Source organism: Plodia interpunctella, chromosome 14 (assembly GCF_027563975.2).
Source record: "Plodia interpunctella isolate USDA-ARS_2022_Savannah chromosome 14, ilPloInte3.2, whole genome shotgun sequence".
Lineage (NCBI taxonomy): Eukaryota > Metazoa > Arthropoda > Insecta > Lepidoptera > Pyralidae > Plodia > Plodia interpunctella.
Window position 1 is genome coordinate 2,016,681 of NC_071307.1, and position 27,176 is coordinate 2,043,856.

General features: G+C 33.6%; 3 protein-coding genes across 9 annotated transcripts in view; 2 read left to right on the forward strand and 1 right to left on the reverse strand.

Moving 5' to 3' along the window:
* The window catches only part of Npc1a (Niemann-Pick type C-1a), a 54,859-nt gene extending 32,578 nt beyond the window's left edge, over nucleotides 1-22,281 (reverse strand). For 5 of the 7 annotated variants that reach the window (XM_053755103.2, XM_053755104.1, XM_053755102.2 and 2 more), the window contains exons 1-2: nucleotides 22,017-22,280; nucleotides 10,441-10,563 (exon numbers count right to left, since the gene is read on the reverse strand). In XM_053755103.2, the coding sequence (XP_053611078.1) occupies nucleotides 10,441-10,563; nucleotides 22,017-22,097 (204 nt within the window). In that variant the 5' untranslated portion in view covers nucleotides 22,098-22,280. Of the gene's footprint in view, nucleotides 1-10,440; nucleotides 10,564-22,016 lie in introns of all 7 variants that reach the window. The other 2 variants (XM_053755099.1, XM_053755100.2) reach the window with 1 other exon arrangement.
* A 337-nt stretch (nucleotides 22,282-22,618) lies between these two features.
* LOC128675547 (uncharacterized) lies at nucleotides 22,619-24,553 on the forward strand. Its single transcript, XM_053755017.1, has 2 exons — nucleotides 22,619-23,220; nucleotides 23,554-24,553. Exons 1-2 carry the CDS (start codon nucleotides 22,996-22,998, stop codon nucleotides 24,079-24,081), a joined length of 753 nt encoding a protein of 250 aa, XP_053610992.1. The 5' UTR covers nucleotides 22,619-22,995; the 3' UTR covers nucleotides 24,082-24,553.
* Nucleotides 24,554-25,734: 1,181 nt separating this feature from the next.
* On the forward strand, nucleotides 25,735-26,851 carry LOC128675133 (uncharacterized protein). Its single transcript, XM_053754296.1, has one exon. The coding sequence runs from the start codon at nucleotides 25,896-25,898 to the stop codon at nucleotides 26,814-26,816; it is 921 nt and encodes a 306-aa protein (XP_053610271.1). The 5' UTR covers nucleotides 25,735-25,895; the 3' UTR covers nucleotides 26,817-26,851.
* Nucleotides 26,852-27,176: the final 325 nt, after the last annotated feature.

Sequence of the window (27,176 nt, forward strand, 5' to 3'; positions counted from 1 at the left end):
TATGATCGGCTTATCATACACATTTATGGGAGACACCTGTGTTATTTTTATCAGATGGAGTGTCTATCGTTACAACAATCACATTAAATTCCGATATGGCGATATGTTATTGTTAATGTGTGTTAATTACCTTATACTCAAAACAATTTTAAACATGGAGCAAATACAACTGACGTGCTTGCATCTCCAGTCCACGCTCATTTTGTATTCTCAAGATTTTGTCCCATGAATGGGTCTAGGAGAGAACAAAGCAGGCTATCACTAGTTCCATTACTTTAAACTTATGAATGGATTGAGTAGCAGGTACGAGACAATCGCAGCTGCAGAAAGGGACCTCAGCCCTAGAATTTTATCTTTGGATGACTCAGATGAAAAAAATGTTATATGGTATGCACAGTGATATGATAAAGACCTTTTGTTCGGTGTACGATAGATTCTGGATTGGATAGATTCTCGATAACGATTTGTTAGTAATTAACCCCATTTCCCATTTTCCACTAACACCTATGGGGATATTTCGATGTGCGGATCGGTGAAATAAAAAAAAATATAATGTTAGCTTGTGTGTGTGTGTGTGTATGCGTCTTTGCGGGTGTAACCCATTGACAATGAAATGGACTTCAGTCGTCATCCGACCACCGTCGCGTGTGTATTATCGTTAATTAAGTAATATAGTCTTACAGTACATTTTCTTTTTATTCTTGTTAATGATGACAATAAACATCCGGTTGTATTAACCTGGAATGTGCTGGAATCCAGGGTGTAAGAACAAATAAAATAAAACTCTAATAATAATATATCAGGAATTTAGTCATATAGATATGAAAATCACGTAAATGTCATAGACAGGTAACGCGAAAGATACTCCTAATTAGTCATTGTGTGTTCAAAGTACAATTTTGTTCAGACAATAAAGACTAATTTTTAACTACAAACGTTATATATTTATTAGCATCACGTAAAGACGTCATAAACTTATACAATGTCTTATGTACGATAATAATTACAAATGAACACACGAGAGTATATTGGGTATTTAACTATTTAACCGCCCATTACATAAACCCAGGGTTATAACAATTACAAACACATAGAAAACAGTAGATAGTTATAGAAATTGTAAAGTTCTATAAATTGCCGATGTTACCTAGTGGAATTGATCGAGGATCATTAATTCTAACAACTGTTTGTTTGTTATATATTATGTACATAAACTTATAAACACACATGGTATACATTTAACGAAATAATGTATGCACAATGCCGGACTGATCCCAGAAAGGGATGTCTTCCAATCAACCGAATATCTGAAAAGACATTAAAAAACATCTGAAAGGATAAAGTTAATTTATCAGCATTTTAGGTCGCTTGGAAAACTACCGCCTAATATTTGTTATATCTATCCTATAAATAAAGAAATAATAAGCAACTTGATCTAATTTATGTAGTGCAGTGAGCTATATCTGTTTTAATTACTATTTTAAATATATATAAATTTTAAATATAGATTTTGCCTCGACACATCAATGAAATCTTGAGCCAACAAGCAGGATGGAGAAGGACCATTGCAATTTTTGTATTCCCCTTGGACAGATCGATGTCTGTAATAATATTCTAATATTAGCTTAAAGGATTAAGATAAGGGCAATGTAAATCAATTACATTGTAATTTGCACTCTAAACTGAAACGTTTCGCTTGTTCGCGGTGTATTTTTATTTAATAGTATTTTCGTAACACATTAGAATGAAAATATTGCAATTATGATGACATAATATCTTAGCGTCCTCAACAACAAGTGCATTACTTTATCTCAGCCAAACACGAGCCACGTGCACGGAAGCGTGATGGAAAATCTAGTCCACACATGCATAATACGTATGTAGTATTTCTTTTCTCTCTCTCTCTCTCTCTCTCTCTCTCAACTTTTCGTTTTCCGGCTATATTCAGGGCTGTGAACCTGCGAAGTCCGGGATCTGCCTAAAAATTAACTTAATTTTTTTTAAATCGTGACGCCCGACGTCCTTGGGAATACTTTTGTTGCCCACCAGATATTGGCAGCTGCCAATACGCTATATCCTTTAGTCGCTTCGTACGACATCTACGTACGAAGCGACCTTTGACTTTTACCTACTTTCTCTCTCATCAGCTTCAGTAGCGTTCCTACTAGAATTGTCCCTAATGGAATGTTGTTATCATTATGTATGCTGACAATTAATTACTTTGTACAATTTTGCCCTTTTCTATTGATTTGTTTTACCTAACCATCATTGTCTTTTACAGATTGACAGGAAATAGAGTGATGGCGTTGTATTTTTTTAATTGGCTTCTTCCAAAAACAAATAGCAACAAAATTTTTAGTATGTATATTTTCTGGAAGCTTACGAAGTCATTAAAACCTTACTTAGGCTTAAATTTACAAACAATATAGTAATGCCACAGGAGTAGGAAATCGGAATTCCCCAACTACTGTGGTAATGCAGTAATATTACTAACACTACATAAATATACACTACAAATGTGTACAAGTATAATAAACCTATCGTCTATCGTCAACGACGTCGATCAAGTAAGTTTAATATAGTTAAGTGAATTGTAATCCAAAGAACCCCTAAAAGTGGCAGCTCGAAATCAGCAATTAGACATAACTATAGCAGACGAGACAGAGAGGCTTAAAGAAAACACCACAAGAAGAACAACGGAAAAATCTATTTCTCAAACATTAACAAAATTAACGAGAGAAACGAAATATTCCTGCCTTCCAAGACGTACCATACTCCTTCTTATTCTTACCATAGTGTGCAATTAGTCAACAATCAGTTTCTAATGTGATTACGTACCAACAACCACTTATAGCAATGTTAAAGCTAATTGTCTCTGTAATAAGGTTTAATATACAAAAATGTTGCGTCATACGGAATGCGATATCAAGAGTCTCGAATGAATGACTCCCAAAGGAGCATATCGACCTTCAGAAGTTTACGTAAGAGGTCTTATTGCGTTACGATCGGTTTATTAATCGATATTATGTCTGCGGATGTCTGTGACAAGATATAGAGATCAACGAGCAAAATGGCACCGATATTTAGATGAAACACCAATTATATCGATGTTAAAATAAAGGAAACACGATTGTTATATGTAAAATTACTATAGATTTGGTATCAGAAGACAGAACATTCCCACAGTTTGCAACATTGAAACAATTGGCACGTAATATAGTTCAATGGAATCCATTCAGCGATCGTTAGACATCAATTCGTGCTTTATCAAATAGCGTTGCATGACGCGATGATGGAGACACTATGTTTGATGGAAATAAATTATTACAAAGCGAAACAGCGACGATGACTATGTCACTACTGAAGGTTTCGTCTATCTCTATGTCAAATTTTACCAAAATCCCAGTAGTTTTTGATTTTATTCTTACAAACAAAAATACAAGTCTTATGTCTGTATAACATTAGTATGGATTTGCGATATGACGCGACAGTCTGTAAGTCGATTTTTATGTTTTTATAATTGGTTTCAACTAGGTACTTAAAATGATTTACCTGCAAGCGCTGTAAGACTACTGTAGAAAATTAAAATGTCGTTTCGTTACAATATTTCTCGAACAATCCGTCTTCTTGTAGTCAATGACAACCTAATATGGAAATGAAATTGTTAATGTTCATCTATTCATAGTCATTATTTCTAGACCTTTCTATCGTAATGAAAATTCCGTGTATAAAAGACGAATGATGTCTGACTCAACTATAAAGACTTAACTTAAAAGTGAAATAAATGTATGAAAATTCAATGTACAAAACTATATAATAAAAAAAAAATTGTACATAATCGATCGTATAAGAAATGCAAAAATATAATGGCGTTTCGTGGCAATAAAATGATTTTTATCACGGTACATGATCATAAACACGTAATAGCAAATTCGTTGATATTGCATAAGCTCCTTAATAAAGTATTAAAGAATTATGATAAAGATCGATATATGATTATTAATAACGGAATCTGACGATACAGATGGACTGACATTACTTCTATTCTCAACGAATCGAATTACTCTCTTCACCGAGAGAGCATAGTTCATTAATAAATCTATTCGCGCCTTGGAAATCAGTAGTAAATCAGCTATAAGATTTTGTGAGGTCAATAGACAATGACATCGTATCACACATATATGATATATATAAAATATTTATGATAAAAATAATAGGTATTTTTACTTCGAACATCTTCGGTGAAGATATCCTAGCAGAGAATCCCTTTTCTGAAGACATGATTCTTTGTTATAGGGTTCACGATCACGGCTGGAAAACAAACTAATAAACAACAACAGATGCTGATTTCACAAATGTACATGAGATGAAGCCTACTACCGTAACTACTGGTATTTATTTACACAAGAGCGGTAGTAGGCGCCGAGGCGAGTGACGTTACGTTGGCACACAGCCGAGCAGCGACCGGCTTTCTAGAATAGCACAATACGTGTGGACGCATCATTGATTAGATTATGATGTACAGTACATGTGCGTCGCATTTATTTGCCTTAAGGCATAAGGACACAAGAAGCGGAGAACTCTTGTATCCTAGGTCAAGATTCTGGAGCTGTTGTGCCATTGCATTAAATGACAATACTGAATATGGATCCCTAATGAGACTTTATACCGTGCACTAATGAAACCGTCTAATTTTAGAATGTTTTATTAAAAGATCCTTTGTTGGTAAGGCCATGAGGTTGCATGATCATCAACAAACAATCGTTGCCAAAGTAAATCCAAACAGGCCAAAAACAATACTTTTTTGTTCAATTTTGGAAGAACATTCAGCAAAAATATTGTTAATTATCGTAATTTTACAAAGATATATTGTAAAAATATTCAATAAAAAAGATAAATAACGCAAATATTTTGCATGAAAATGTAAATTTCCATTGATATTAACTAGAATGTAAGAGTACTACTCACTTATAATGTAACTGCCATTGTTTGATTTTTTAATACCCAATAAAGAAAACAACAAATTGAATATACTCATCGAAAACCAGGCAACGGGTAAAATGATACGATAGAACTTGGAAACGAAGAACTAGATAAAGACTATCCGAAGTTATGATTTGATGAACCTTCCTCTACTATAAATCTTTAACCTGACTTTCATATAAACTATACTATAAAACATATCAAAATACGTATCAAAATACGTAGGTACGCAGTAAAATTAAGCAGGAAATGATTAAAACTAGATCTATACTTAACTATCATAGATGCATCTGATGATATAACTGATAAAAACATACTAGTAAATAAACACAGCAAATCGATTGAGGTAAAGCCTAACATAATCAGACTACATATAACGTTTACGTCACAGCTAGCAGTAAGCAAGGCCGTTGAATTCGGCACTATTCGTATAATCTACCGGATTTCCCTGAATAGGATCGTAACAATATCACTAAAGATGAAGACATTTACTATATCATGGTGTATGTACTTTGTCAGGTACATCTAGACCTAAATTTCCAGAACAATAATAAATTTACAACTTAAGTCAAAATGTATACAAATCCATAGCTACATTAGACATAAATAGATAATGGTAATGTCTGAAATCAGCCGATTCGCACGACAGTAATGACTTTACAACTTTGTCACCTTGACCGCAATGCAGAATGCGGTAGACATCCAAGAACTTTCGGTTCCTGCAACGATATTATTGCAGAGCTTTTTCCATATTACCGAAACTCATGATTGATATATGGGATCGCCGTAAAGCTGAGCACATATAGAAAATTAAACTCATTAAATTCAAATTTATTGACTCAAACCTTTACAGGTCTAAACTTTACTACAAGACGTAATGTTGCGTCTTATAGTAAAGTACAAAAACAACAAAAATCTATAATAAAATGAACGAAGTATAATAAGGAAGGATAACAAAAACTTGTTGATGAAGTCAGTGTACTCTCCGAATCATATATTCAGAGATTAGCGGCTTAGTATAAATAGAATAACCAAATTATACATGAATATCTCCAGTCACTTAATCGCATATTCACTATTACTTCCGCAACGGAACTACTTCTTCTTCCTATTTAAAGGCAGATTCTCTTGTAGATGTAAAGTTAACATCAATTTATGTACCAGCGAGTGAAAACGAGATATACTTATTTTTATTTACTTTTTAAATGGAAGTGGACCAAATGCCGTATTTTAAAGACGACAACCTTTACAGATCCATCGACAGTTTTCCTACCACTTGTTATTTTAAACAAGCATAATAAGATCACTAAGTTGTCCAGAAAATATAAAAAATATAGACCAGGAAATATTTGCCATAAAAACAAAATAATATATTTTTACAATTATAAACCAAATGGAAAGAAATTTAAACGATGTGATTAATCACAACGTAAAGAGTGATAAAGATATCAATGACTGAAAACAAATACATTACTTGAAATATCTATAAGCTGAGCCAGAAAATGCAAACACAAAAGAAACAGTTTCTTTAGGAATTGTTTGAAAAAAGTCACATTTAAGTAGGGCCTGTCTTATTGTTCTTTGTTCAGGAAATGTCAGATTTGACCTAGATAAAAGGCAATGTCTGCTGGGTGCTAACGAATCAACCAGCAATGTGACTCGATAAGGTAAACATTAAGAAAACTAATTACTATTCCGTATTCAGATAAAAACTATTTTCAACTACGCAAATTCAGTTTTGGCAATTGATGGTTTCAACTGGAGGAATTTTAATATAATACTTCTGTTTGGTTATGACTTATAATATGAAAACTGCGTCATTAAGAGTTTTATCTAAAGCCGATCAGACTGGTGAAGTCATTGTGCAAAATATTCTGTGATATATCAGTTCAAACACCTTTAGAAGTGACCTTAATCAAGATCGTTTTCATACAAATTTACTCCCGTCTGTATTCAAAGTAGGCACCTAAAATAGGTAACCTGATAGTGATGTTAGTATCAATATCTATTTTCAGCTTTGATAATTCCAGAACCTGGCATCGAGTTTACCTAAATTAGTACGATTGAATGGAAACATTGGTGTTTGAAAATCTACCGTATATTTGTCAGTTTAGACCAGCGTGACGGTCAAGGTAATCATAGGCCACATCTAGGTGGATATAGGGCTCATTGGAAGAATTCAGAAATTTCACAATCTGCGCGGGAAATTTCGTTTATGCTCCCAGAGACATAGGCACAAAATTTCACATGCTCTTTATTTCAAATGCAATATGCTAAAAAAGGATGTCAATAAGCTAAGATGACATAACAAGTCGTGATGTTAAACAGTTTTACGTCAAACACTTCTTCATATTTGGAAATGCATGTTCCGCATGAGAGCCAATGGGCCACGCAACCGTAACGTGCTACACATAACTTATTAGAAAAATACAGAACATAAGTATTGCTATTGCTTACGCTTAGCTCAGAATTATCCCTTTTTGTTTTAGTCTATATTTGTAGATGTAGTCTTAGTAATAAGTGTGTTACCTAAGAATAATATGCACAGCTGCCGGTTAATTTTTTTCATGACACTAAAGTCGTTACTTAATATTAACATCAGTCCTATAAAATAAATTACCTAGGCAAGAAATCCCTCCCTCTCATCTGAGCGTTTTTCCGGTTTCTACCTAAGCCATTAAATAACGGAGCCCAGGGTCCGCTGAAAAGAAATCATGTTTGTGTAACAAACCAATTTAGCCTTGAATAATTTTCTAGATATACTTATTTCTACTCGGTGTTACAACTTGGGCGCCAATCAATACTGGCTCGACCAACACCGCGTTAATAAGTATAGAACATCCTTTGACGCAAATCGAAATTAATAGATGTTCTATTAATTATTATATGTACGTACAGTCCTTGGGCTAAATATCTGGTAGGATTCTACAGAAGACTTCCTAATTCGAAACGAAATGAACGAAACGAAGGGAACGAAAACATTAATTAAGAGTCTCTGAGATGAACGTATGATGTAATTAATTAACCAACCATTACTCTATTTTAAGATCATGGTCATGGGCATAAGTAAACAGTTGGAACTATAATCTCGTATATCTGTCTTGATTAGAGGAAGAACAAGATAGGTTCTAACTTCAGGAATGAAGTAAACGGAAACATTAAGAGATTCACCACATTTATTTTGGTAATACCACCTAATGTTCATAAAATTGGCTCAAGAGACAATATAGGTCAAGAAAACAATTTATTGAATCGCAAAAATGACGCAAATAAAATGTGTCTTGATCCATCCGAATTCGCGACAACTGACAATTAAGAATGTAGTATTTTATTGAATAACATTTCACTATTTGTAGTCCACAAATAGTAAATGTTATTCAAACTGGCCAATGGCAGACAGCGAAACATAATGTATATACTAACCACAGACAACGTGGCGTGCTTATTGCAATTAGGGAAATTCCAATGCTAAGGCTAGCACAAGTATTGATTTGGTAAATGAACGAATTGTTAATGAGATTAGTAGCGGAAGCAAGCATACGCTAGACAGCAATGTGGTAAATGGCTCTTCTATTTATTCGTTTTGGCGTTTGTGATAACTTCTAATAACATGACGAAATAATTCGCCGAAACGATCGGTCTGTCCAGTTTAGTCAATTTAATACTAAACATAAACAATGATGAATATAATATATTTTGAAAGTTGTCCACAAATTATATTTCACCATTACCATTGCTGCAACTCTATAGCTCACGTCCTCTATGTAAATACATGGTAATGTGACGACCAAATTGTCCGCTGAAACCTTTGTTTGTAGGTTAGAAAAATGGTTTATCATTAGAAAGTTTACGTGATAAAGTACCCCCATGAATATACGATTTCGAAAGAAATGCTTTGACTTTCAATCAAATTTGGAAGACGAGCATTAAATCATTCACCAGAAGTATTCCACCATGACTATAGCTACCACAAAGCAACATACCTAGTTAGGTAAGCCCATAGGCAAAAATTTAGGCCTTTTCGTCTAATCTTTTCTTTCAATTATTCCTCTCAACTTTTGTTAACCCCGAGAGTCCCATCTGTCATATCTGTTTGTCTGTCTGTGGCATTAGTTGCTCCGAAAACATTAATAAATTTTGAGCTAGATTTTTTATTGTTTGAAAGGAGATTGAATCAAGAATGTAATGAAATAGCCCGATATAGAATCTTCAACTATGATTAAATATCGGCTTATTTTTATCAATAACAGTGTGAACATCTTAAGCCCGACATAGGTATGAGAAGCAGGCAGGTAGACATTTTAATCGCTGCACAAGCGGCGACTGGCCATTCAAATGTCAGGTCAAGTTCCAAGTGTTCTCGTTTGAAAAGTGGGACTTTTATGACGTCATAGTTGCATGTAGCTTCTAAATATAGAACCGTTCAACCACCTCACCCGGTGACCCAGATTCTGTACCCTTGGGGAATGTGATGGAAAGTGAAATCGACAAGTTGTCAAGATTCCATGTGAGGAAATTAATTACTACAATTAGATTGATGATTTCTTATTAAAATTGGTAATAATACTTATGAGTTTCAATAGCAGCCAATCTTATCTCTCGGGGAAATACATACGAGTCAGATACATATTACAAGTTTTCACAAACTTGTTACATACAAGGCATGCCCTTTATTCCTTAATTTTACATCATTGCCATTTCTTGATTCAAAGTACACATTTAGATATTCTGTGTTGTTATGTTATTTTTTCCTATGTCTTATTATTATCATAGCATGTGCTATTTCAGTATAAACACTAATAGTATAAAGTATTTCAACACGCACATGCTAATTAATGAACACCAATAAACCTAGTTCTACCATTTAATTTTGATGTACTCTACCTAGAATGTAATCAATATGTCGAATATAATCTACAGCATTTATATAAATGTCTTTCCAATTTGCTTAGTTGCCACAATAAACAACGACATATAAAGTGCGACAAGGTAAAGACAAGTCTCGTGTTTATTAGATTAAGACCAGTCTAATCTTCTTACAAAATACATACAAATTACATAACAAGGTTTTAACAAGTTATTTCAATGGCAGGTTGCAGTATGTATGCACCAGCAAGAAACATTCGAAAAACGTACTATCACTTTTCTTGGTCAAAATTAATCGACGCCGAAATCCCGGAACCACTCGAAAAATGTAAATTAGGAATCGACATTATTCGAGACAATATCCTTAGTCCCTGGTATTGTTGTGTAAGATGAAACTCAGATCATCATCTGCAGCCTGGGTTGTACCCAAGCTACAGGTGCCTGTAGGCATCCTTCCGTATCTACCCTGGGTCATCCTTATCCAGTTGTTGCCAGCAATTTCATTAACATCGTCAACCCATAAAGTTTCCAGATGTCCCGCGCTCCGTTAAACTCAGATATAATCTTTTGATAGATATAACTATTACTCACCCTTGTAGATTCTTCGATGGGTTTGGGCGGGCCATCATAATAGCAGTTGACCTTCTTGGCTTGGGTCGCGTTGGTGCATACCCCATACCACACGCAGTGACCTTCGGCCGACGCGACTGGTACCTGCGGACAACCATCAATTTGAACGAATAAAAGTATATCGAACAGAAAAAAAAATCAGTGACGACATAAAAAAAAACATTAGTGTTTGTACTTTTGTAGTTTTTGCCACCCAAAAATTTTGAGTATTGAATATATAGCCAGCAAACTTAGATCATTTTCGGCAAAGATTTGCGACCTTCTAGATAGAATATCGCTGGTAAAACAAGAATATCGCTGGTAAAACAAGAATATCGCTGGTAAAACAAGAATATTTCGTGATAGATAAAATCACAACCCGTCCCATTTCGCGGGGATCGTGCGATTCGTCCGTGGATCATATTTTCTATCTGTGGCATAAATAAAAATATATTTATGAAACGAGGATGGGTAAGTGCGTCCATTACTCGTACGTTCACTCAGCGAGAGCCTCGGATGTAGTGGTGAAAATAGGCTAATGGGTGAGCGCTGCTTCCAAAATACTATTTTATTATTATATTATTATTATATCTACGATACAATACAGTTGGAGTACTAGAAAGGGTTGTTTTCTTGTAAATTATATATAGTGTTTATTCTTCAAGTGGAACAATAATGTACTTACTTCATTTGGTTAACTAAGTTTAATTACAAAATACCTCTTCAAAGTTTTGACATTTATTCAGAAATTAAACCTTCACAGGTAGACACTTTTTTACGGCATATTCTGACTGTTGCAAACTACTAGCATTTGGAACGACCACTATAAACCCTAATCGATGTCATCTATCATGTCTAAATCTAAATATAATGCATAGGATGCAATTTCTTGGAAAACAAGCAATTTGTCCGGCAATTATTACATATTCCATCATGATTTTATACATTTATTCATATATTCATTTGGAAATTGTGAATAGATGTAAAGTTACAGATCTAGAATATAATGCAGCTTTATGTCTCCGTTATCCTATTTTTCTCGCCAAACATGCGCATACGTAAAGATGAAAATCATATCAACACGTCAATTCCTATTTCTAAACAAACCCGGTTGGTATAAATCTTGACTTTGTTACATGACAATAACATTTAAAATCGATAAATCGAGTATGGGGGCAGGATGAAACATATTAATAAATTCATTGATTTGAAATTCGAGCCAGGGTGAGACCAACGGGAATTGTACAAAATGTATGCGGGCTCGCGGGACAACACATAGTAGGTCACATTCGTAATGAGAATGTCATTATTGAAACACAGGCCAGGTACAAAGATGATTTATTTACCAGTTTTTAGAAAAAATAATATTTATTATTAGGAAAGGCCGGAAAGACGAGCACGAATTTCAAACATTGACCTTAACTATTCTTGTCTTTGTATGATTTACACAGATGTATTTTACAATGATAAATCATGGGATGTAAAAAAAATATTATGTAGTGAAAAACGAATTTATAGTTGGCAGTGTTTCTTAAGTTTAACGTGACAAAATAGTAAGAAATTACAAATGTTTACTGCATTTAAAATTTAAAAAAATATTTATTAAACATAATGTACTTGCTGTTAAATCAAATCGAAGTGTGGCGTTGGCGACGTTGCGCACGGCAAGCGAATAAAATATTCCACGATTTTAAAATAAAACTAAACTGTTACCCCTTTATTAATAAAAACCTTATTCTGTGATAAGCCTCGGAATAGTTATTCTTTGCATTGTCTCGTTCTTTCAATGTCAAATGCTGAAAAGAGAGAGAGGGACAAAACAAAGATATACTACTCCAAGCCTAATCAGAGAATTAAATGTTTATTAATAAGGCGGTAAGTGTATACAGGAAAAATAAATACGTATGAAATAGAAACGGATTTCATTTATGTAACGTACTGCATATGTCTAAGCTGAGTGTACTTTGCACAGTATAAAGTGCGGTTGATGTGTTGTTGTTATTCACTACACCAATTTTTTCGTATTAAGTGTATCATTATCATTTACACGGTAAAATTAAGTCAATTCCCGTTGACTGTCTATCCCGGATGCGGGTCTTTTTTAATAGTGTGATTTTTGAGGAAGGTTTAAGTGTATAATTACTACTAATACTAGCCCACAACTTCGTATGTGAGTAAAAATCCGTTTCCCGTGAGAGTTTCAGGAAATCCCTTCTTAGTGCTCCCCTGCATTGTCCTAGGAATCTACACACCAAATTCCAGCTTTCTACGCCCAGTAGTTTCGGCTTTGCGTTGTCTGTCAGTCAGTCAGAAATGCCAAAAGAAACTCATTTCACAATGTTAGTCCCTATCATGCCAAAAGGGCAAGAACCATTATTATTTCTTATATATATATATAAGAAATAATATATGTTTTTTCAATGGAAATGTCTTACTACAGCGATATTAAACATAAAGGCTCTACTTGACATTGACCCTTGGCCAGACTACTAGCACTGTTTTACTTAGAAACTTGAGCGAGAAACGAATAAATCTAATGCACATATAATGAAATAACAATTTGTACAGTAGTGTTATAGATACAGTGAACAGCACATCAACACATCCAAATTTCATTACAAATTAAGCGCTCTATAACCGCGTTTTCCACGTCATAAAAACAGGGTAATTAAAATGCACTGGATGTACAGTCAACAGCACATCAACAAACAAATGTTAAAATATATGAAGGGTAACTTGACATGGTATCGAGTGTACGTGGTCTTTATCACGATACAATATGGTCTGAACTGAAAGGTGACCATTGAAAACACATTGAATGGAAAGTCTATCATCAAAGACGTTTATTGCAAGTCATAAACCATTATCGATAGGTCTTAGGTATTTTGTTATTCGTTTAAAAGAAAATACCATTAATGTGTCCCAATAAAGGAGTTCAGTGGCCAGTGAATGCCTGAGCCGAATACAGTTTACTTACCTCGTCTTCAGTTCAATTTATATTTCAAAGGGTATACTTTTTATTTACGGTAATCTGGTGAGTGCTTCTTTCAAGAATAACTTTTTAACACAACTTTTCTGGCCGAGAAAGTTGTGCATAGCATAGCAGTGCAGAAGCAAGCTCATACTTGTGCTAAATAAGCAGTATTACTGATACAATACACCTTTATTTTAGTTCACCGACATTATTCTCTTGTTGTAGGCCGTAGGTCGTTCCAAAACGCTAGTAGTTTGTAGCTTTGAGAATTATTATACAATATTAAAATTGACTTGCAAAAGTGCCTATGAAGTGAAGGTCTAATTTTTAAATGAATGTTTCGGACAATTATTACTTTCTGTTACAGACGCAAAAAATTAGTAAATATTGACATTAAAATCAAATGTTTAAAAGTTTCATACAAAATGAACTCACTATAAACAACTAATATTTTAATCTCGTACGATCAACACGTCAACCTTAGATAAAAATTCATTGCGATAGATGACCACTAGATGGCGAGCGGTAACGTATTTGTAAGTTGCCCTTAGGTGCTTTGAATAAAACTGACACCAACTTCTTGATAAGCAAAAATACTATTATAACCTAAAATGACTTTTTACAATGTGGTTTATCGAAAAAACATTCCTGATTTGTTCCCATGCATACAAGTTTTATTTTCATTGAACATGAATAATAGGTGCTTTGAATAAAATCTGACACCAGCCTCTCAATAAGCAAGAGGACTATTATAACCACCTTTTACACTGTGGTTTGTCGAAAAAACATTTCTGATGTGTTCCCGTACATGCAAGATTGATTTTCATTGAACATGAATAAACTCTTATTTATAAACCAGTAAAGACTCGTAAACATGAGTCATGAGAATGTGACACCTAATTTATGACTCATTGAACAAATAGATGGATCACGTCCTGCAGCTGATCAAGTTAGCATAGCAGATAGTAATAAGGGAAATAATGACAAATTAAAGCGCTTAACTATTCTACCGTAAACTGAAGCATGAATAGAATAAAGGAAGTGTTAAAAAGACAAGCTCTGAAACTAATATAGATATGATAGTAAAAGAAATAAAGATAAAAAGCAAGTGGTTAAGTGGCAAGTATCTTAATATCAAATCACAAAAAGTAGCTTCATGAATAATAAATGTTATATATTGATCTTTCTTTCAAGAAAATTGAAACCCTTGGCTTGACGTTGAAGCCGAAAACAATCTCGTCCGCTAATGTACCTGGAAGACTAATTTCCTGAAGCCCCATTACTATAGAGTTCAATTTAACGACGGAAAAATCAATAAGTCTGTAAGATTATCGGCACATTGAAATTTTAACTTTAAACGCTGGTGATAAAGTTTCTTGTTCGATTAAAACCAGGCAGGTTTTACGTGGAGTCAGGATTCGGCCTTATAATGCGACACGTGACGTCTGTCCTTAATCCTTATGGCGCACAAGGTTCATTATTCAATGACATATTACATATTCACGTTGCATGGAATGACTATCAGATGCTTCTGTGATTGCCGTACAGGTGTTGATTGCACAAAGAAATATATTGCTTTATTCAGTATTTTGTCAAAAATTCTTAGAATATCTGATTCAATTATGATGTCATCTATAAAAAACGAAGCATATTAAATATCACAGGTAGTTTAGCTATGCGACGTATTCACAGCGTAACAAATAGTATATAACATAACGCAGTCTTCCATAAAGGGTGTTAGAAGAATACGCATTTTTGATTAAACTGTGTTATCGAAACACGAAACTATTCATCTAATTAGGACTATTCTATTACAAAATGAGATCATGTCGTGAGAAGAAATGGGTCTTGACTTGACCTGCGACAGTGTTTCCGCTAAAACTATATTGATTTGATGACATCGTAAAAAATATTGCTTCAATCCAATTACTTAAAACGTTGAACATCGCTCCCACGTCAAGATTAGTATTTTTCATTAAGCTAACTACTTGCCTGACATGAATTCTTCCATATAGGTAGTTCACCTCGACACAGAATGAGTGTTGAATAAATTCTGTTGAGATTATGGTCGGAGTAATGACTTTTCCTTAGTTGCTTCTGGTTTTACAACATGACAGAGTCGACAGCAATGTCGTACAATCGTGCTTATTGAATCCATTTTGCAAAATTAGCGCAATATGTTAAGATGAATGAATACTGTCATCTAAAACGAGTGTTTATAGTAAGTAGTTATATAAATTAGAACAAAAACATCATGTCCATCAAACGACATTAAGTTTTTCCTTCGTTTAAACTTAAGACAATAGACTTTGTTTAACAGAACAGCATCCATTAGTGGTTACTTGTGCAAAATATTGAGCGCAAGGGAATGAGCGTGCAAGGTCGCCTTTGTAACGTTATCGTTATCATGGTACAGAAAAAGATATTTACATTGACAACATGCTTCAATGATGAAATCTTCAATACTGTAATTAAAGAAAGTGGATGTCGAATAAAAAACATTTTTATGTTTGTCGAAAGTATATTCAAATGCAATACAGGTTTTAAGACAAACGAAATGTTCATTGTCTAGAATATATTATGAAAATAATGTTTATTACTCAATTAATGAAACGAAATTCTTTCCGTTTTCAGGGGTTTGTAAACTAGACTTCGACATTTTGCAGCACTGTTCGGCTTTAAAATACAAAACATCATTAGGAACATGTGAAATGTAAACAATGGAGAACCAATTTAAATTCCCATCCCGAACTATGTTTTGTATTATTGGATTAAGTACTAAAAATAATAATAATAAGATTGAAATTGATCTCTGGCTAGATCGAAAATAGTATTTTTTGTAGCATGACGTGACAAACTTGGCGCGTGAAAGTTTAGCGAAATCTAACTCTCACCATCCGATAATAATCGAAGAAACTAACGAGATAATTGACTTGCTTTTAAATCTAAAACAAAGATTTATTAATTTGCTCAAGTAACTCGCCTATCATTACGAACTAACCCAATGGGATAGTATAGCTTACTAATCCACCATGAATATTAATAATAAAACCTAATCAAATATCAACAATGTTATACTAGTACAATTTACTAGGTTAAATAACTAAATGGCATGACGACAGCCCAAATGAATTAACAATAATAATTTTCCTCTATTATGCCCTATAAAATCAAATAATTTTATCAATGATGATGACATTGTACAATAAAATTATTATTGGATTGTATAGTAAATCGAATTTGTTTTGTTGCCTTAGGAGTCGTCAAAACCGATGTGTTTACCGACACCACAACACCGTCCAAAAATAGCAATGGCCTCAGGAGAAATGTACCTACTGCGCATTGCAGATCGGTAATGATAAATAGGTATCAGAATAAATTATACCGTGGACTGAACATGAACATTTATGCAAACTCCCATAAACAAGACGATAAAAGCAGGAATATTCTTTTTCAGGACTGACATCAAATTTTGTAAATAGACGATACGGTGGCAAAGTTACTTCTTAGACACTGATACAAAGAGACAGAAAGCATTACATTTGACGCGATCAAGTGGACACTGAATCAAGTTGGCAAAGTTAAAAAGCATGTGTGACATGTATAAAAAAATCCATTTAAGTTGGCAAGTGTTTCAGAATTTAAGGAATAGCCTTAAAGTCTACAGAAAGGCTGTCCATAGTAAAAATGAAATATTCAATCAATCATAGAAACACGTTGCCTTATGTTTACAGCGGTTCGTGAGCTTTCAATGTCGAATTTATTTTTAGAGCGTTTCCTCCGGCGGTCACGGGCAAATTCGCCTGGAAAGCTGGAAACTATGAACGATAGCCTTGCTCACTGCCAGACACGATAAGAAATTATATTTAAGTAGAAAATATTGGCTTTGAAATCAGAGGCAACTTCTATTAGTAACGCTATCAGCGCACATCTTTGTAGGTAGGTATTTTGTTTTTATATTTATGTATGTATGATGAGTGTACAATAAACAACTGAACTCTCATTGTTACAAGATCTTTTTGATCTCAGTGTTATGTGATAATTATTTATCACATAATATTTATGTGATAAATAATTATCACAGGTATATTATGTCGAATGTAACACACAACGTCTTCTTCTTCGCTATTTTTGGCACTATAATTAATGAAGTGGTTTGCCATTGTCTTCTCCATTTCACAACAATAGATAAAACAATCTACTACTAGAATGCCAGTTCCCTCACGATGCCTTCACTGGAAGCAATTGCTGGTCGATAAAAACTATCATACATGAGTCAGATTGGATTAACTCTTATGACACCAGTAAGATTCTAATACTATCTGTGTTTTGAAAAATAACTTCATTATTGCACCAAATTATTGGTTATGTCATATTCTACACATGTATTTCAATGCCAGCTCTGTCCTTTTTGAGATTTACGCGCCACAAACTGGAATGAATACCCACTGCAGCAGTTCCTCTCGTTATTAATTCAGAAAGTTCTTTAAATGGTAAATGAAACCAGACTGAAAAGACCAACGCGGTCTTTTCAGACGGGTTTCTTTTACCATTTTATGAAAGTACATAACTTTCATAATTTTTGCTTCTTAATTAACTGTACAATAATCCTGTCAACAATATTATTGCACCAATTATTTATTGTCCTTTATGGGAAAGTGACTTACGAGGTTGACATAGCGAAGATGCGAAACTTTAGCTAGATACCGCTAACTAGCTATATTTTAAAATCTCTGAAATTTTGATGTTTATAGGTTGCTAGGCCCTGTCACTTATGAGGAGAATTTCCAGTAAGCGCTTTCCCTTGATTGACTTTTACAATCTGTTCCACGAACAACACGTAAGCAATTCAATTTAGCAGATCCAAATCACAATGATTTGGATCGGCTAAATCGAATTGTCTGCTGATCTTTCCCTACCGATATAACTTTTTCTGTAAACAACTTATGATGTAATAAAAAAATAATTTGAAAAACAAGACGTGATCCTGCTATTCCTGATGAAATAGACACAAATGAAAAAACATCGTACAAAGAAAATTATTCTAATTGAAGCAGAATTCAATTAGAGCGCCCGCATTGGAAAATCACAACGTTTTTTGTACAGCCGTCTCCAGAAGTCCAGTCCTACTTTTGAACCTTATTCGTAGGAAATAAAAACCAAAAGTATTGGACTATTGCAGCCGTCAGTAAAATGCACAACATCACGACAGTTTCCTATAACTACTGGCGTTCGTTTACTGTTCAATTTTGATCCAGCAATTAATTTTTCAAACTATTTTCGCAATATTTACCGAAACGGTAAAAAAATGCAGAACGACAAGACTTTCGCGTCAGATATTACACTTTCTTACTTCTTTTTTTTACACGATATGGGAAGAAAGAGACAGCATGTGTTAGTAAGTAGTTTCATGGTGAGACTTCTGGTCTTTTTTTGTACCAAGAAATTGAATTGGTAATTTGCTGACAAAATCAATACATGAGAAAAACGTCCTTACGATTCGGGAGAATAGAATTAGCAATTTAAATCACCTGGCCGCGCCAAGGAGTTGCTAATTTGATCGATTTTCACATAAATTGTAACCAATGAACTTCTTGGTAGGTAGCTCTTTACTTATGACACAGTCAGTAGGTATAAAAAGAGTACTACGTATTGTATAGTAAGGGCACTTTCCGCCTCCCATTTCCTTCCCCTTCCCCGCTCAGACTTAGCCGGATTTCAGAATAAAAATTCATAGAAACAACACATTATAAGAAGAGAATTATCGTTGAAGTGAGAAACTGCATAGAAGATTGGGAATGGTTATTCCATGTACGATAATTAGCATGATGTTATTACAAAATAATTTTTAATCGTCTAAATAGAAAATAAAAATATTGTTAGTAAAACTTCCAATGTGATTTTTGTACACTGCCATAGTACATTACATACGTACAGACTCTAGATTATAATAATTTCCCGGTTGCTGTTTACTTAATAACGGTATATAATACATGGTTAACGTATATTAGGTATTCAAAAAAGATACAATAATATTTTTATCGTCCGTAATATCATGTACGACCATACAAAATGTAATATCGTTAAAAGCCAATTTAAATATTAAAATGATGGCTTTTCCGCAATTTGTGTCGAATTTAATTCGTTTAACATTTGTCCAAATGTTTCTTTTTTGTGTGTGCATTCAACAATACATCAAGGTATACAAATTCGCTGCTACTACCGCGGCATAGATGCTGATCTATGCAAGGAAACCTGACATGCTGCCGACTGTACACATCCCTTCTAGCCTTCTAATATACCTACTGTAGTTATTGTTTTTATCTTGAAGTGGGTTCCGTAGAAAAATCTATAGGGTTCCAATTTCGCCCTAAAAAAATCGCCTCTCAGTACATGTACAGACATATGTAAGCGAATGAAAATAATCTCTTTTCCTCAACTCATCGTAGACCTTGACAGTCGTAAGCAGTTAATTACAGAGAGGAAACAAAGCTGCTTATTATGGTCATGCGAGTTTTTCTAAAACTCAGATTTAATGTTCTCAGTTGTTTTGTATTATCAACTTTGTAACATTTGTATTATAGTTTTCATAGCCAACGCTTACTTCCGGTTAAAGCCGACTCCACACTATCAAACACAGACATAGGCCGAATGAGCGTACATTGCGTCGATTGATTTGGAGATTTTTGATCGCCAGTTAAAACCAGCCATGTACGTCGAATCCGCAGCTTAGGCCGTATTATTTATGTTCTCTCTTTTGTTCTTCATCAAAATTCTAAATAATAACTTCAAGTTAGGGAACCAAATTAATTTAAAAAAAGTTGTTTTCTTATAAATGTCAGTATTGTTCCAATTAATCAAATTATGATTCCAACAGGGAAAGAACATCATTTTCTTTTATAATTTTACCAGAGGCCTGCTCCAGCTTTGCACGGGTGTAACTATTATGCATGTTATAAACCTTCCTCCAGAATCACTCTCCTTTAAAAAACCCGCATTAAAAGAATCTATTGCATAGTTTTAAGTATCAAAGCATACTTAGGGATAGACAAACAGTGGGAAGCTACTTTGTTTTATACTATATGTAATGATGTAATGATTAAAACATCAAATATACTTTCGCATGTACAATTTTGGCCATCAATAAGTTATTTTACTTCAATAACAAAAACAGGAATCTCAATACTAGTAATCATTTAAGTACTGACTTAGTTATTTTCACCAAATGTCTCACAAACTATAAAGTTTATACAACATTTAATCCATTATTAAATAAATAATTTGTTAAAACATTGCCATTTCCACATATTGCCATCAATTAATTGATTCAACAATGGGGGTCCATTACTATATAACTAATAACAACAAAATGTGGGTCCATTCTAGATTATTTTCTAACCAATTAGGAATACATGTCTGGTTATTGGTATAAATTAATCTTAAGTGGTCCATTCTGCTTCAAATTGATTGACATGCATGACAATTTATGTTGTGGAGTCAATTGGCAACAACAATCTCATCTTTCAATGGGTACAGATAGTGAAACACAAAAAGTGAACATAGATAGAATCAAGTGAACAACATACCTATTTACTTATTTCCTACAGTCAAATATTAAAACGATTTTCTGATAGGTGCCGAGAGTGAGCTTTTGTTTGATACTCTGATTTATGTTATTACTATTTACTACTTATTACAACATTACCTTCCTGAATAAATTCCTAATATTTTGTTTGCCATCACTTGCCAACTGTATTTCAGTTTTGGAATATTTGCTAACTTGCTTCCAATGAAGAAAAACAATAAACCCTATTTAGTTCACTAATGTGATGTACACTTGTTGCTACTTAGTTGGCAAATGATAGTCATTTGGGCAAGGTAATGTCTCAACCAGTGCACACATTTCATGTAAAAAACAATGGTCCCTGAATGGGAGGACCGAACACCCGTTTGGTGCTTGCGCTGGCTTTCTTAACCAGAAAATAATAATGATTAATCAACAGATACAGGTAAACAACTAGTTAACATGACAGAAGTATATTTTCTTGAAAAATTCCAAACAACATGACTACATTTCTTTCATTTACAATGCCCTGATAACAGTTGACAAACAATGGGATATAAGTAGCTATTACTTTAAGTCATAGTTCATAACTATCTATGTATATGACCAGTATTCATCAAAGAAAGAGCTATGATTATAAACTAAATAATGAATTACGAATTTAGTCTTTCATTGAGTTACATGGCATAACAGCATAGGAAACATGTTCTACTTTCTTTTTTCAGTACCAAAATTTTCCTATTTACATTTAAAAACAATTTGGAACTATGAGATCATGATGAATAAGCCAAGTATACTAGAAAACAAGTAAATTTCAATAAAAAAATAAAATGGACCTCGGTGACACCTATCTTTCTTTACTCAACATATCGCGTATGTTAGCATAAAATACTTATAAATAAATAAATAAAAAAGACAATTGGATAGTTTTTACTGTGTTATTGCATGTAGAGCTGGTTTAGTTGCAGGATTAATTAGTGCAGAACAATAGAATATAATAAACTGTGGGTAGGTACTTACATATTTCGCTATATGAATCAGAAGAAGAAACCCCACGACGGGTAGAAATCTTCGTAAAAATATATCACACACACCAGCCATTATAGCTCACAATTTATCACAAAATGAATTTTATAGTATAGTAGTTGTCATATCATAGTTATACACTAAAATAATCCGATTTCTATGTATTTTTCCGTATTACGTTTCAAACGCGGTCCATCCACCATTCGTCAAGAAGATGAATTGAAAATTGATTGAGAAAAACTTGAACGCACAGCGCAACTCAGCTCTAAAAATGACAGTTAAAACATTGACAACTAAAACAAAATGGCTGCAAAAGGCTGTTAACACACATGAAGCAACTAAACTTTCACTTAAACAAAGACACAAACCTATTATTTTTTATATAGATGTATCAGCAATAAATACTAGGTAGTATTTATTCACTAAAGTCCGGATGAGAGCTAAACTTAGGGGCCAAATGTGGTCAAATAATATCAAGTGAAATTGGAAAGCAAAGCAAGACCCATTTGACCCCTGCCTGCCTGCACGCACCACACCAACCAACCAACGTTGGCGATTTATCACTGTCATCTGTCACTGTTATGTCACGTTGTCATATTTAATTGGCTGAAAATTGAATTTAGTCCAAAACTCTTTCACAGAGTTATTACGATCGTCGTATTTTATTTATTTTATCTATATAAATTCAAACTTCTTTGAAGTTATTAACATTATATATATATAAGAAAATTTCCATTTTGTGTTTGTTAAAGCTTATGGAAGAATTTGTTTGCATTGATCTATTGATAAGCTTTTGAAGGTGTTAGTTATTGTTTATTTGACTAGGTACGGAAATAAATAAACTCTATATGTGTGTATTTAGAATATAATTTGTGTATATTTATTTTGTCTCATTTTTACTGTACAAGCAGTAAATATCTGTTGCTACAGAACAATTTGTTATTACAATTAAGAAAAAATAGAAATTCACATAATGGATGATGAAAAACAAGCTCGACGAACTGTATATATAACTCCTCGACAAAAGAAGAAGTTGATAGAATTGGTGTCTCAGCACCCTGAAGTAATTTCTTGCAAAGTAACTCCTGGTTTCACATACAAAGACTCGCAACTGATTTGGAAAAAAATCGCAGCAGAATGCAATGCTTTGCTGGGGCCCGGGGCCGGGGCACAAAAGTCGTGGAGACAGTGGAGAAAGGTTAGCTATTAACTCGGAATGCGAGCCAAAGCAGTTTATATATTACAATAATACATTCATTGTGAAATTTAAACCATAATGTAATATAGCACACACAATGATCTTATGCATAACAGTATACACAACTATTTGAAATTAACCTAACCTAAAAGTTAATTATGCCTCATTTATCCATATGCCAAAAATGCCTTGGACCTGTTATGCCAAAATGTTTTACTTAAATTAGATACAGTGGAACATTTACACTTTTTAATAGCTGTAACAATCATAATGTTGCTTATTATTTGTAAAAATATCTATCATTCACTGATTGTGCAAACTTTAATATTTCAGACTTGGCAAGATCTCCGCTCCAATGTGAGGAAACGTCATGCAGAAAGTAATGGTGACCTACCCTTGTCTATGACTAAGTTGACACCGGCTGAGCAAGAGGCATTGGGGCTCAAAAATGTGTCGTCTACCACTAGTTGTCAAGAAAGCACAGAATTTGTCATGTTAGAACAAGAGAACTCTTTCGATTTCAATAATGAGTGTGAATCTCCGATCTCATTTAGTGAACCAGAATCACCACAGGAAAAGAAAGTATTTGATCTACCAAAAGAGCGGAAAAAAATTAAAAGTAAAACCAAACTATCGGTTCATGATTCAAACAAATGTAATTTTAATTGTGATAATTTGGCTGCCTGTGAAGAGAAAAAATTACAAATAAAAGAGGACTATTTCAATTTTAAAAAAGAATATTTAAAACAGAAATTAGAAATAATGAGACAACAGACAGAAGCATTACAGAATATAGCAAGGGAGCTGTCAAAGGTTGATATATTAAAGTCATTACCTACCATTGTACAAAATAACACTTGAATTTAATATCTAAGTGTGTATAAGACCTGAAATCTCTATGCCACTCAGTGTTATCTGTTCTAAGGCATTTAGAAAAACAATAGTTATATGATTCTGATATATGCATGCATGTAAGTAAAGAGTCTCTATGACATTGATCAAAACATGCTTCAGACATTTAAACTCCCTAGATCAATAATTGAATTTGTTTAAAAGGTGCCATGCAAGCATATAGTATGTTGATTGTTATAGAAATGATAAATATTATAAATTCAAATTTTATTTTATTTTTTTAATTTTGGCTTGATGCGTTATCATTATACATTTAAAGTTATTGTAACAACAAGGAAATATTTTCATCTTGTATTTGAGAACTACCTAAGTTGTTTGTTTACTGTTGTGATTTTTTTACTATTGAGACACCATTGTAACATTATAAAGAACGTTAGACGAATCGACGCCCTATAAGATAATGGCGATTTTTCACTAATCATATTCTTTGTCCATTATTTCTATTTCTTTCATCCTACCACAGAATTTAGAAAACTATAACATTACGAGAGAGAGAGAGCAATAATACTGAACAAATAATTTTATGAACAGAAAGTCACCCTAATATGGAGAGAATTTCGTGCTTTTGTTCAACCTATAATTTAATGTTATGTTGAAATAAATCTTACAATATTTAGAAATTTGTGAAATGATACCTATATAATGAATTAATTTATTTACGTACATACTTGTCCGGCAATAAATGGGTAATAACTATAATAAACGAAATGACATCAATGGCGATTTCTATTGAATTACTTTTTTCCATTTGGAGTACAGTATCATGTAAACTGTTTTCCGCATAACAATCTTAGTCAGGGCCAGCAGGCCGACCATAACTTTTACGGAACGATTCGAATGCAGCGCAGTTCAATTTAGGAACCTAAAATGAATCGCATTCATACTAAAAATTACTCGATTGTACGAATTTGCGATGCACATAAGTTTAGGTCGCGCAGTGGATCGCGTTAAGAGAATGGTAAGCCCCTGCAAGAGCCCCTGCGGTAAGGGCTAGCCAAGATGCACTCAGGCACTGTGTATCCTTGTCTAAAGAGGCAGTGGACAAAAAAGTGAAACATTGCAATATCACGGATTTTCAAGGGCGACTTTAGTTCACGGTTCGTTAAGGGATTAAAATAAAGAAATTCGTTTATTTTATTTTAATCCCTTAAATGATGGATGAGGTTAAAAACTGACACGAATGCCGGGCGCATCATTTCGCAGTTTAACTTCTATGGAGGTGTTCAAATTTGGCGCGAATAGTTGCGATGCAACAAAACCGACGCGATTTCGTGGTGGGATAGTTCCTGATTTCAAAATGCCGTTTAACCTTGAGCTATTTTTACAAAAAGTAAAAGAAATACAATTGTTGATAAATTTTCGTTTTAGCATTCTTACTCGGTGGGTATCCACATAAATTGACTGGGCCACATAAATTGATTAACCTATTCTATTTTTCACAAAAAAACTTCAGCTCAACTCACTAGTTGATCAGCATGAAGAAATAGTTGCGACTGTGCGAACTAGCAAGCCATGCCGCCAGTTATTTGCTCGTACGTGGATTAGAATTTCAAAACTAAACAACCAGAACACAGAAAAAAGAAAGTGTCAATGTCATTTGTTGACATTTCAAGAAATTGTTTTGGATTTAGTCCATTGATTTGGTTTGGTTGTGCTTTGAGATTTTTTTAAATTATATCGTAGGTACCTGAAATTATCTTGTAGGTATATTTCGCAATGAAACACTTTACTCCTACGATCGTTTCCTGAATTTGTTGATATTGATGTTAACCATGTACAAAAAGGATTATAGTAACTTCGTACGACCTTCACAAAATAAGGTCCAAAAAACATATTCCAAATCAAGTTTGACTGGTGCAGAAGCTAAACGAATTTATTTAGAAGAGGTCCAGGAAGCAAACATTTCTACGAAAACTGCTAATACGCGCGAAAATTTTTCGCAAAAAGGAAGTCGCAAATGCAAAGGAGAGCAAGTGAACTTATCCAACAAAGAATTGTTTTTAACAGTGCAGTGTGATGATGTTGACATACTCAAACAGGCGTTAGATGAAGACCCAGATAAGATAAGCGTAAAAGACGAATACGGCTGGAGTTTACTTATGATAGCATGTCAAGCTAATTCCGTGGAATCTGTTAAAGAACTTCTGAAACGAGATATTGATACATCTGTAAGAGATAAAGCAGGGAATTCTGCTCAAAGTTTGGTTATTAAGAATAAAAATGTAGGTCTAGCAGATTTGTTATTAAGCTATAAACATAAGAAAGTGGAATCATTTAATAAGGAACATAAAAACTCTAGAGTGAAAATAAAGGAAGAGTATGTATGTGAAACATGTGGGTCTACAAAGTACCCTGACAGAGATGAGCATTTATCATCTACAATACATAACATTAATGCATCTAAAGGGAAGAAAATACCGACAAGCTATGTCATTCCCCAATCAAATAAAGGTTATCAGATGATGCTAAGAGTTGGCTGGGATAAGAATTTAGGATTAGGTCCTGATGGGTCTGGAAAAAAGTACCCTATCAGAACAGTGCAGAAAAAGGACAGAAAAGGATTGGGAAACAAAAGAAATAAACCTGTACCTCAAGAGGAACAAAAACAATCAAAAATTAGCAAATCAAATTTACATGATAGGAACACAAGTTTAGAAATCAAATTTAGAAGGGAATTTTACTAGGTTTGTTTACTTAAGATAATAAAGCAATTTTTTTTATTCAAAATTCTCTTAATTCATTCCTAAAACTACTTTTGGAACTGAAGTATTGAACAAAAGATACCTATTTCAATAGATTAACATCACTTGCTAATTTTAAATGTGTAGATTTATATTTTTCAGTTTGTAACAGGTTATATAAGGTGATATTGTAGTTAAATCCATGCTTGCATAATTTATTTATTTATTGAATAATAGACAAGCAGCTGATGTGTCTATATCAGGCAGCATTGAGTTTTATAGTCAGTTCACTTTAAGTCATTCACTGATAATTTTAATTCAGTTTTTATATTACAATGAAACATTGTTCACTTCTATCCACTT

What these genes read in the sequence shown, in the direction of transcription:
- LOC128675547 (XM_053755017.1), top strand. Translation starts at nt 22,996, where the DNA reads ATGGATGATGAAAAACAAGCTCGACGAACTGTATATATAACTCCTCGA. An exon ending in CGTGGAGACAGTGGAGAAAG is followed by an intron (nt 23,221 to 23,553) that starts GTTAGCTATTAA and finishes TTAATATTTCAG; the next exon opens with ACTTGGCAAGATCTCCGCTC.
- LOC128675133 (XM_053754296.1), top strand. Translation starts at nt 25,896, where the DNA reads ATGTTAACCATGTACAAAAAGGATTATAGTAACTTCGTACGACCTTCA.